Genomic DNA, 11793 nt, shown 5'->3' with positions numbered 1-11793 from the left:
TGGGAAATCTAATCCAAATTATTTAGATAGCACCAGATTGAGGAAAGCAAAACTGAAGAGTTTAGAAAAATAATCTTGTTTTAGTGCTCAAAGCATTTATCCCTGTGCTACAATTATTTGTACTGGATGAAAATGTGGGAAAAGACATATTCAGTCGTCTCAGCCTCCATCTATTATTTGAAGTGGGAATAGTCAAGATTTAGATTTGGGAATTCAGTGAGTTAGATGAGGCTATATGAGTTTCTAGCCAGCTTTATAGCTGAGTGATAGTTTAATTCTCATATCTAGGTGGAATTCTCTAAGTGAGAATGAATGGAGTGTTGACTTACAGAATTTAATTATGTACCTGGTACAGTACATGAAGTGGAGACCAATGGGATATTTATGGGTTGCATGTGTGTCACAAGTATAATCCTCTAGTTAAAAGTATTATCATCTGAGCTCACTTCAAAAACTTGCTTCAATATAATTGAGCAAGCAGCAGATAGAGAAACATTGCTTTGTTCCCTTCAGCATAAATCTATGATCCATCCTCTAAGAATAGCAGTATGAATGTGGCATGGTATCATCATACCAATTTGTGAACAATGCAACTTACACCTACACAATTCCACTTTTGATCACAGAAAGCAGTGATAATAGAATTTTAATCTCTAAAGGCTAAAGATATTAGTTGGCATTGAAAAAAAAAGAAGCTACCAAATTTAAACGATGCTAATCTGTAGAATGAAAGAATAACACAATGCCTCTAAAGAACCTGACAATTAGGGGCAAGGGTTCTAATGCCTTATATGGTTCTGTGGGAACAAGTTAAGAATATTTCAAGAGAATGGAGTACATAAAACCTGTAAGATTATTTCATTATCTGCCTAGCTCATATTTCCTCCTTGCAGTAACATTCAATTAGTTTGTAGTGTTCCAAATTTAGCTCTGTGTTTTTTGAAGTTCAGTTGAACTTAAAAAATTATGCATTCAAGATATGAAAAGGAAGCATGGTTTATAAATATCATTTTGGGTATTAATATTCACTTGTGATACAACTACTATATCAAGGACCACAATGAAGATCACCTGCAGTTCTTTCCACAATTTCCTTCAAAAATATGAAGTTGGGATACTGTAATTTACAATTCCTTCATTATAGCAATACAGGGAAGCCTAGCAATTCCATAGGAATGGAAGAAACCAGTGGATCCATGGAGAATTCAACATATTGTAAAAAAAAATAAACAGTTTTCCATACCAAGACTAGGATGCACCTAATCCCAAGCTATGTGACACCAAGCATACATCTTGCCACAAGAAAATTGGATTTCAAGTTTCATCCTCAGTGATATTCCAAAAGAAGTCCCTACAAAGTTTTTTTTTTTCCTGCTTTTCCTTGCAATAAGAAATTGGATTCAATTCTTGGACTCAAATTATTTTAGTTTAAGTAAAATGTTTCCCTCACTCAAGAATTAACATACACGCTGAAGGCAAAGTAACATAAAATCATCTTACAAATTAACTGCAAAAGAATTTGATTTTCAAATAAAAGAAAATTTCATCACAGAGGTTTAATGAAAAAAAAAACTTTCTAAAAATCTGGTAGCCATGTTGCTTTGTTCCTGCACTTGCTTGGATTAATTTCCTGTAGCAGAGTTATCATTCTAGTCCAAGAGTGACATACATACATCCTGTTTGAAAATTGCTAGTCACCTTCATTTTCTCCAAAAAGAGGAATTGTTAATTACTGTACGCTTGTTTACCAACGCTACATTTTTCTTCTCAAAAAATAAGTATTATCATTCATTCCAATAATAGTTACGTGTAGCCTTATTTTTAAGCAATTTAAAAATTTATTGAAAGTTTTCAGAACAAAAAAGATACAAAAACAAGTCAGAGAAAACAAATCTACATGCTATTTATAAAGAAATTCAGAAACAGTTGCATCAAAAGTTTCCTGCAAATTCAAACATAAATACATATCTAGTATTTAAAATACTGTTGGCACACATCTCGACATAATCACTATGAATCTCTTATTTGAAGCTACTAAATGCAGAATGATACAAGAAAAAATTGGTAGCACGACTTTTTTTTGCATTCCTATTTTAATTCATTGAACATCTAGGAAGGTATGACTTAGTGATAAGTAAGGTTACACTAAGCCAAGATTTTTTTCCATACAGAATTCTTCCTAAGAAGTCAAGAAAAACAAACCAAAAATGGCTGCAAATGAAATATCCACTTAAATGATTTTACCTGCAAATAATTTTTAATTAGAATTGGATCGTTCATGCTTGACCGATATAATAGTTATCGGAAATATTGCAAAATATTTACTTGCAGAGGGAGGGAGAGAGAGAAAAAGAGAGAAGGAGTCCTGTATCAAACAGATACCTTAGTGATGGGTTTCCAGTTCAAGAATTGTCCACTCCCCATGTGGGGAAGAACAATCGTCTGAAGAAAAACTTGCCACTGTGATACTTGCTGAAGAATCATCCAGTGGAGATATTAGTTCAGTCCACTTACTGAAAGTGTCAAACTGTGCTTTACCCTGAGGTTGTGAAGTGTCTCGCGCCAGAAATAGTGTTTGGTTGATGAGATACTGTGCTAAGTTAAGGTCTTCGGGAACAGAATTTTTGATGTCCAAGTTTGATTCCTGGTCAGATAACAATTGCCTGAGAAGAGTCCAGTCCTGTTCGGCAAACTGTTGATCTTCAAAATCCATATCTAGAAAATTCACTTCAGACTCCATGCTCTGCTCAAAAGCTTCCCCAACATCCATCTCATATATTGGAGACAGGGTTTTTGGAGGCCGATGCTCATACATGCAGGTTTGTGTCAATCTGTCACAATCATCTATGTCTCCTGAAATAATTCATAATACTACACATTGTAAAAATTGTACAAGTTTTTGACTTTCTTTGTAGTGTGTGTGTACAGGTTACTTAATTCAGTGCAGTAGGACAATTACAACCAAATAAGAAGTAAGAAGAAAATGTAACTGCATACAAAGTTCACAAAATTGTAGTTTTTAAGTTGTGTATTTTAAAAAATAAATGAAACAAAATATGGCTTATACATAAAGTTACCACTGGCAATTAACAATATACTGTACCTTCAGAATTAGAAAAAATTCTAATACAGAAAGAGGTAAGTTGTGTAAACCAACACTTAATGCACATGGATTTCTAAACCACTAAAGCTGCAACTTAAAATAGGAAGAAACAGAGTATAAAGTGGAAAGGGGAGGAACAAAAGAAAAGAGGAAAGGAAAGAGAAGGGAGATGTGTTCACTGAGAACAATGACTTCAGCCAAGTCATCTTCAAAGGTGACCCAAAAAAAATATTTCCCCTGCTCCCATTAGCTTATACTTAAAGTAGTATACTGTACATGCAAAGGATAGCTGCAAGCAAGAACAAGCAAGCAAACAAAAAGGAGAGTTACAACTTGATCAATTATATCATTCAGAACACAAATTGTTTTAAATGTCTTGATACACAGAAATTAAAAAAAAAACATTCAGGTGCACTGTGTGTATTGGGATATTGAGCTGAATTACTGTTTTAAGAAACATAAAACTAGACAAGAAGTTACCTAACTATATGAAGCAAGCATACATTTAGATATATTTGTTGGTTTCTAAAGCATAATCTTTCTCTTTTTTTAAAAAAAATGATCCCCTAGCTAGCATAATTTAAGAATATCCTGAAAGTATTTCAGGGTGCAGAGTAGCTTCCTCTGAAGTCAATGTTAAAGCCCCACTGATTACAACAGTACAAGACTAATCCCCAACTTTGTGCAAAACAGAAACTGTAGTAATCAATATATCTATTCAGCTTAACAATGCAGAACACTTTAAATTAACGAATTTATTGCACATCCCACTTTAATAGATTATATATATATATGTATGTATGTATATTTATGAATCATATAGTTTTTCAAACAAATGGATATATGAGCTACTAATGTCCTTCTGAAAATAAAAATAGGCTCAATAATAGAACCGCAGCCTGCTCTTTATTTTATCCAAGATAACATTACCAACTACTCACAGGAACTGCAAGTTACAACATATTCTTGACTATTCAGAATATGAATTTCATAGGAGTTCTGCATAAAATTCCTAAGGGATTTACTAGAATTTAAACTCAGTCCCAGCTATAACTCTAATATTCCATTAATACTTAATATTTCAAGGAATTTAACAATTTTTTATTTCTGTACATTACCTGCAAGTAAAGCAGTGTCAATGTATTCAGGGGATGCTGACTCTTTCATGTTACCTTCCTGAGCCAGGAAGTGAGTCTTATAAGGATCTACAGGTTTTGTAGAGCTGTTCTTCTGTAAGTCAGTATTATCACGTTGATGAAGATCCAAGTGGCAAGGTCTTCCTTGAGTTTTTGTGTCATTGTCTAAAAATTTATTGCACTGAAAGCCATTGTTTCCTTCACCCTTAACTTCAGTGGAAGGTTGGCTGTGCCCTATTTTCTCAGCTTTCTCCATGCACGTTTGCTCTGTAACTGAAGTAACTAGAGTACCTTTTATGGTTTGATCACTGTCCTGAGGATCTATAGAGGGCTTTTCATTTTTGTGCAACTTTTCTTTGTCATCTCCCTTACACTCCAGGAACCCATCCTCAATCTCCAACGAATATCTTGAATAAAATGTTTTGCTCTGATGCTCATGGGAGACGCTATCAAATACCTCAGAAGGTGTTGCAGCATCCAGAGTGCATTGCAGAGGAGTGTGAACCTCGACACCATCATCAGATCCCAGTTCTTCACATTCATCCACTGACAGCAATACGGAGCGCTTAAAATTTTTAGTGGCAGAGAATTCTTGACTTTCAATATCATTTTCTGTTGCATCATCAAATGCTAGATTCACTATCCCGTGGAACTGCTGAACAGGAACCTCTGAGGCAGGCATTTTGTCCACAGCATTTTCATTTTCAGACTTTTCCTCTTCTGTCTCGTCCGCTGAAGAAGAGATCGGATCAGCTTCTTGAGGAAATTGTGTGGTGGCAAAATTAGTATTACCACCACCGGATCCGCTTTGTCTTTCTCCACTCTGACGCAACCATGCGGCTTCAGGCTTTTTTCTAGGGATTTCCTCATCGCTCGTCGATATTACCCGGAAGATTTCAGAGGTTTCTTTTTTCATTTTTACTTCTATCCTTAGACTTGTATCATACATTTTTAGTTCTTCGGGCGTACTTGTGTCACTACTGCTTCTGCCAAGGAAATCATGGCATAACATGGTACTGCATTTTGAAATTCCCCTTTCATTGGATCCCTCGTCATCCTGAGAACCCCCTGCATCGTAGTCTTCTGATCTTGGCTTTATATCATCTGATGATGTGGTTGCACTACCGGTATCTGATTCAGGACTTTCTTTTGGATCAAGCGCGCTGGAACTTATATTCCATTGATCGGTAAATGGAGCCTCTGAATTTTCATGACTTTCTGGAGTTTCTGTAGTGTCAGTATCTTTAGACGAGCATTTTTCTGCAACTTGCTCTACATACGATTTTGACGCAGGCTCTGATTCCACGGTAGCCAACTGTGAGTCAGTCAAGGCAGACTTATCAGAAAGTTCATCAGCACTTTCAGAATCTATCACAAAGGTTTGGGAAGTAGAAGATTTTTTCTCTTCATGTTCACAGTTGGAACCATCAGTGACAATTTTTGATAGCCTGTGTGATGGGCCATTCACCTGGTTAATATCCTTTTCAGGTCCCAAGTTATCAAAATAGGCAAGTGATGTTTCTTGTACCAAATGGTTCCCATTTTTTGTTAAAGTTTCTAAGAAATTCTGGCAAGCAGCAGACTCGGGAAGTGTTTTGCATTTTTCCATTTCATTTAAAGTCAGATCGGTGGCATTTTGGTTAATGTTCCCATGTGCAAAACCCTCATGACATTTAATAGGATGCAATTCAAGGGTACATTGCTCCAACTTTTTATTTACGGGAGATTTATCATCCTCGTTTTTATGAATTTGTTTGGCTGCCTCATCGTGCTTCGTTGACATGCTCAGCTCTGAAACCAAAGAAGCTTCCAAATCTCCCTTGCAACCCACTTCTTCAAGGGGAATATTTTCCCCCAAAATAGATATATTCTGCCTTTGTGATTCAGGTAAAGATGTCCCACTATCGTTTTTGTCCTCTGGATTGAATTGGTGACTGCCACATGGTTGATCTTCCAAAGTAGGGTTTTCAAGTTTAAGATCGGAATTCTTTTGCTCTTCCCCATGTATGATCTTTGGAAGTGATGGTTCGCTTCTGGGAGGCTTCTGGCCCGATGGAAGTTTTAGAACACTAGCTGTTTTCTGTTTCTGTTCCTTACTGTTTGTCACTTCGGTCTTCTTTGAATGAGTTTGGCTTTTGGTTGTTACTATTTTTACAGTAGCTTTAACTGAGGATGCTTGGGAAGATTTAGCTTTTTTCTTCAGTGAAGTTAGTGTCATATCTTGTGTCATACCATTCTCTTCATTCTGTTTTGGAGAAAGAGCAGCCTTAAGTGGATTTGACAAATCCCCTTGTAGACCTAAAAAGGCAACATATTAGACTTACGTTACATTCCATTTAGTAAGGTTTTTTATTATTATTATTAAGAAAACTCATATATATCAAAAAGAACCAATAAATTATCAGTGGGTGAAAACAGCAATATTTTATATTCTTCCTCCAAAAAGGGGGAAATGAGACAAAGACCAGGAAAACAGGATGTTCAAACAGACAAAGCAAATCAATATTTCGTATTCAAAAGAATTAGCAGGCACTGGACCAAAATATAGGCATGATTTATAATTATCTTTTTTGAGCAATATACACTATGCTTTATGAACCCTAATATAAAGATTCCAGTTGGAAAGCCACATTATATCAATGTGTTTGTAAGAATAGAAAACAGAAAGAGGGGTATCAGAAGGTAAAATATGCCAGATGATGTCTGTAGCAATGGGAGCAACAGGGCTAAATCATCTTGCACCACGAGATGACCGGCAATGGCATTTCAAGGACAAAGGGAGGATAGAATGCATTTAAGGTAGCAGGATATTGGGAGCAAGCTCCTTCGGGATCCAGGAGAGAGGAAAAAATGGAATTTGCTTTAGCCCAGCATTCTTGATTTGATTCTCAAATAATCTTTCAAGAAGCCAAACCACTGAACAGACGTTTGATGTTAAATTAGTAATTCAAACAGTACAGCTGTCACATTTAAATATGTACACATATACAATTACTTTTACATGAATAGGTTTTATGTTAAAATTTGCTGTTATTCATTGGTTGTGCACTTAACCTCCTTTGTGGTGAAATATACATTGTTACAGACCTGAGAAAATACTTCTATGACTGTATCCATAATTATTATGCTTTGCTGGATAGAATGCAGTTGTCACAGGAACTGCATTGTTAATTTTTAAAGAATATCCAATGCACCACGTAGCCACAATCTCCCCATTTTTTTTAATAGGTTCCAATACAATGGCTGCTACTTTGGAATGGATCCCCTTAGTTCTCAATGAGGTTTAGCGACACAAACTATACATAACATTGTCCATTCAGTTGTTAGACTCTTGTGCACAAAATTCCAAAACAGAAAACATAGTCAAATGATAGTTAGTCAACTTAAGTTTACCTTGGTTTTTTGTAGCATTAGCTATATTTTTTGTCTTCTGCTGAGGCACAGAACTGCCAGCTTCATTTCCCCTTTTCTTCACAACTGCTTGTGGTATGTGTTCATTGTTACCTTTCCCGGTACATTTCTTTGTAACACTGAAATTAACAGACACTTTGTTTTATTTGCAAGTTTAAAGATCTCGAATAAAGCTGGGAAATTGTGGCCCACCAATTATTGTCCAACTACAGTCCCTAACATTCTTCATCAGCGGCTGTGCTACGCAGAATTGAAGTTCAGCAATATCTGGAGGACCACAGAGACTCTATCCACAGCTACAGTAGGATGCATAAAGACATTAAACGGCTTACATGCTTTTTAAAAAGTAGCTAACTTCTTTACAAACAAAACCGGAATCCCCAAACCCCCAACACAAAGTTTGTAGACATTCCAAACTGTCAATGACTATGTTGCTTGTTTTTCCATATCTGAATATTATTAAAGCTCAAAGGATCTGTTTTATCATTATACAAGAAACTTTACTCTAATTAGGGTAAGTATTTTGTCCAGAAGCCCCAGTAATGTGACTTTTGGAGGAAAAAATTGTGGACATAATAGATGGCTCTGCTTTATGGATTTGTTTATAGATAAGATATGGGATATAGAATGAAGAGGTCATTGGTTATAAATTAAGAGGAGCTGAAAAGTTACTAAAAAGAAGGTTGAAAGTCACTTCATTATATATTTCTTTTCTTTTTCTTTAGTATATTCACACTTTTTTCTTTTTATTGTCTGCATTTTTTTCTTTTCCTTTCCCCTTTTTTACTCTTTCTACTTTTTTTTTTAGTTTGTATTAGTTGGACTATTGTAATTATAATCTTAAAACATGGACTAGGATAAAATCCCACCTCTTCCCCGTGTATCGTGCTCCCTTCCTCCCCCATCTTTGCCATATTTAACCCAAATTTAATGTTACTATTTATTATTGTAATGTTTTGTATTGGTGTTATATTGATTTTAAGCCGCCTAGAGTCATGTATAGGTGAGACAGGCAGCATGTAAGTTTAATAAATAATAAGTAATTTAGAAAAATTAAAGAAAAAGCCCTCGTAATGTAAGTTTCCAGACACTGAAGAAGCATTTACTTTTATTCAAGCTAAAGTAAATGATACCCACCCACCTGAAATTATCCCAAGCCAATATGATTAAGTCAAGGACACAACAATGCAGTTGGGTTGTTAATGGTACGTGGAATGAGATGTCCAAGAATGATAGCCATGAATTCCCTGTGTAACTGGGAACATTTTTTAAGACTAAATGGCTGACTAAATTTTGAGACAGCTCAGCAACTTTTAATTTTTTAAATGATAAATAAGAAAGCGGTGCATAAATCTGCATTTAAAGAGAGGATCCATATAGCCGTTGATTTTGTGTTCTGGCTATATGTAAACAGAGTTACCATTTTTTTTAGTTAAAACATGACCGAAACACAAAGTCTGGAATCAAATACACGTTTCTACTAGGTCAGTGGTTCTCATCCTTTTTAATGCCGCGACCCCTAACCGGTCGTAAGTCGAGGACTAAACTGGTCGTAAGACGAGGACTAAACCAGTTGTAAGTCGAGGACTATCCAACCGGTCGTAAGTCGAGGACTTTCCCTGCCTGGGAGCGCCGCGCATGCGTGGTTCTGCCCCCTGCGCCGGCCGAGGCGTAGCTGGCAAGCGGCAGAGACGGAGCAGGCCGACCACCAGCTGGCCCAGCTCAAGGGAGGTAAGCCACCTGCCGGAAAAGGGGAAAAAATGGCGGACAGCCTTGCTTGGCGACCGTGAAATGGTCGATCGACCCCAAATGGGGTCGCGACCCATAGGTTGAGAACCGCTGTACTAGGCCAACTTGATGAGAGTTATTTTCAGTAGGGATTTAAAATCCTAGCACATGAAAAATCTAATAATGTCCTTTTTAACGCACCTGTTTGTTGGACTATTAGCCTCAAGGTCATTAACATGTTTTTTGGAAAGGGCTCCATTAGTCATCTTCGTACCAGATTTTGTTTTCAAAGCTGTACAATAAAATAATAAAAAATAGAATACAAAAAGCAATGAGCATTTGCTAAAAATGTACGTGTGCAAGAGAGTTTGTACGTGTACACTCTTATTTATTTAATAAAGATATGGGCATCCACGTCAAGATATGGGACTCTAGAGGGCCATATAAATCTTGTAGAAACAAGTGTGTAGAAACAAGCTTTAACCCTTTTCCTATTCATATTATAAACACTGATTATCCGAAAATCCTTCAAGCATTGAAATTGTTCCTATTCAATCATCTCTAATAATCACATTGTTCATCTGACTGACATACAAAGAAAAAAGGGAAATGTTTGAGAGAGATTTCCCTAAGGGCCCATCTATATTTACTATGGCCATTTTATTTTAAAATTGTGAATTAAACATAAAAAAAAAGAATGGGCATAATTAAAACCTCTTTGTACTGTAATAAAAAAAGAAAACATTTTAAGATAATTTCAGTGTCTGAACTCTGCAGCCAATCAAAGGGGACTCCCTGATTGTTACCTGACTGCTTTTTGCTCTCATCTGTTTTTTCCTCTCTGGGGTCATCTTTTTCCATGGACATCCGCAGATCTGGACTGGAATTGGTTGATTTGCTTAGAGTATCTGTGCTCACGAGAGAAGGAGATTCCTTTCCAACCGCCTTCTTCACAGGCTTTGCTTTAATTTGTACATTTGGGATTCCTGGGAATACTTTGGGGCGGGCCCCTGTTGTTTTACCTTCTTGGTTTTTTGACATTTTGCTGCTTCCTGCATTTTTGTGCCCGCTAGAAGGTAATGGCCGGTCAGGCTCTTGTTTGACCAACAATGTTTCATTCTTAGCATTTCCATTATTTTCAGCTTTGGGCTTTATAACAGCTCTAGCCTTTGGTGAAGGCATTTTCTCTCCTATTTTGGACTCCTTCATCAGCTTACAAACTGCTTTTTTACTGTCTTTCCCCTTTAAATCATCATGCTTCAAAGCTTTATTATTGCTGTTCCGATTGGTAGCTGAGGTGTGTCCAGATGCTCCTAACGCATCAGATTTCATTTTATCCTGATTAGCAGAGGAATCACTGCAAGAGTTCTCTTTTTTACTTGCTTCCAAAGCAGTCTGTTTTAGACCACAAGTACCACCAAAGCATCGGTTTAACTGAAGGAGAATGGAGGAGAAAAATATAATAAATGATCAAAAGTGTGGGAGGATCACTGTTACTTACCGTAAAAAAAAATCATTTATACATTTCAGCATGAATGCTAATCATAGGATATTCTTAATTTTTGAAAAATTCTGTTTTGCTTTAATATGCAATGTATTTTTTTTTGCAAAAATTTACAATATATAATACTATATATTTACAATATATAATAATATATACATATAAAAATTTATTCAGCCCAATTTTAAAATAAACTTTGACTGCAAAAATACAACTAGTCACTCTTTCCATTAGAGTTCTCAGTAGAGAACTGGTTCAGAAACAGAAAGTAAATCCATATCAAGAATTCTGTCTTTAAATCTGGAGTCGGTCTCCTATGTTCAAAAGGAAGAACATGGGGTCCTCTGGATGCTGTTGAATTACAGATTCCAGCAGTTCCAGTTAGCCTGTCTAATGATTAAAGATTATGAGAGACGCTGTTCAACCACATCTGGAAGACCCAAATTCTCCATCCCAGCTAGAAGAAACTATAAAATAATTCTAAAATGCAAAAGACCACTGAAGAAATACTAGTGCAGTATCAAGATGAATGTTTTTGAAAGGAACAGGTGGAATCCCCCCCCTCAAAATAAAGCACCAGCATCAGATCACCCTAATTTCCCAAATATTACTGTTCTGAGTTAAATGATTATCAAATGCAACCAAATATATAGCTGAGTATATTTTCCCCTCTCTCCTCAAGCACATATTGAGCTAGATTCTCTTTCAAGAATATCTCTCAAAAGATGGATGACATCACAGGTAAGTAATGGCACGAATGAAGGGGGTAAACTCCATATGCTAGCTACCATACCATTTGCTCTGCAACTGAGAAAGTAGGTTTTTACACAGCAGTAGCCTGGAGATGCAGGAAAAGAGATGCAATAAATTACTGCTGTCTGATATATTATGAGGTTGAATCTCAAAGTGTTGCG

The 11793-nt window shown here is 36.3% G+C and overlaps 1 protein-coding gene across 1 annotated transcript in view; it reads right to left on the bottom strand.

Annotated features, from left to right (window-relative positions):
- Positions 1 to 1841: 1841 nt before the first annotated feature.
- KIAA1107 (KIAA1107 ortholog) overlaps positions 1842 to 11793 on the bottom strand; it is a 33515-nt gene continuing 23563 nt past the window's right edge. Inside the window, exons 12-16 of the mRNA XM_015819058.2 lie at positions 10185 to 10812; positions 9580 to 9670; positions 7633 to 7769; positions 4222 to 6537; positions 1842 to 2853 (exon numbers count right to left, since the gene is read on the bottom strand). Coding sequence (XP_015674544.2) covers positions 2384 to 2853; positions 4222 to 6537; positions 7633 to 7769; positions 9580 to 9670; positions 10185 to 10812 — 3642 coding nt within the window. The 3' untranslated portion in view covers positions 1842 to 2383. The remainder of the gene's footprint in view (positions 2854 to 4221; positions 6538 to 7632; positions 7770 to 9579; positions 9671 to 10184; positions 10813 to 11793) is intronic.

The sequence above is a fragment of the Protobothrops mucrosquamatus genome, unplaced genomic scaffold, assembly GCF_001527695.2.
Source record: "Protobothrops mucrosquamatus isolate PMUCROS unplaced genomic scaffold, P.Mucros_1.0 scaffold854, whole genome shotgun sequence".
Lineage (NCBI taxonomy): Eukaryota > Metazoa > Chordata > Lepidosauria > Squamata > Viperidae > Protobothrops > Protobothrops mucrosquamatus.
The sequence above is the reverse complement of the archived record's forward strand: the minus strand, read 5'-3'. Positions and strand labels throughout refer to the sequence as shown.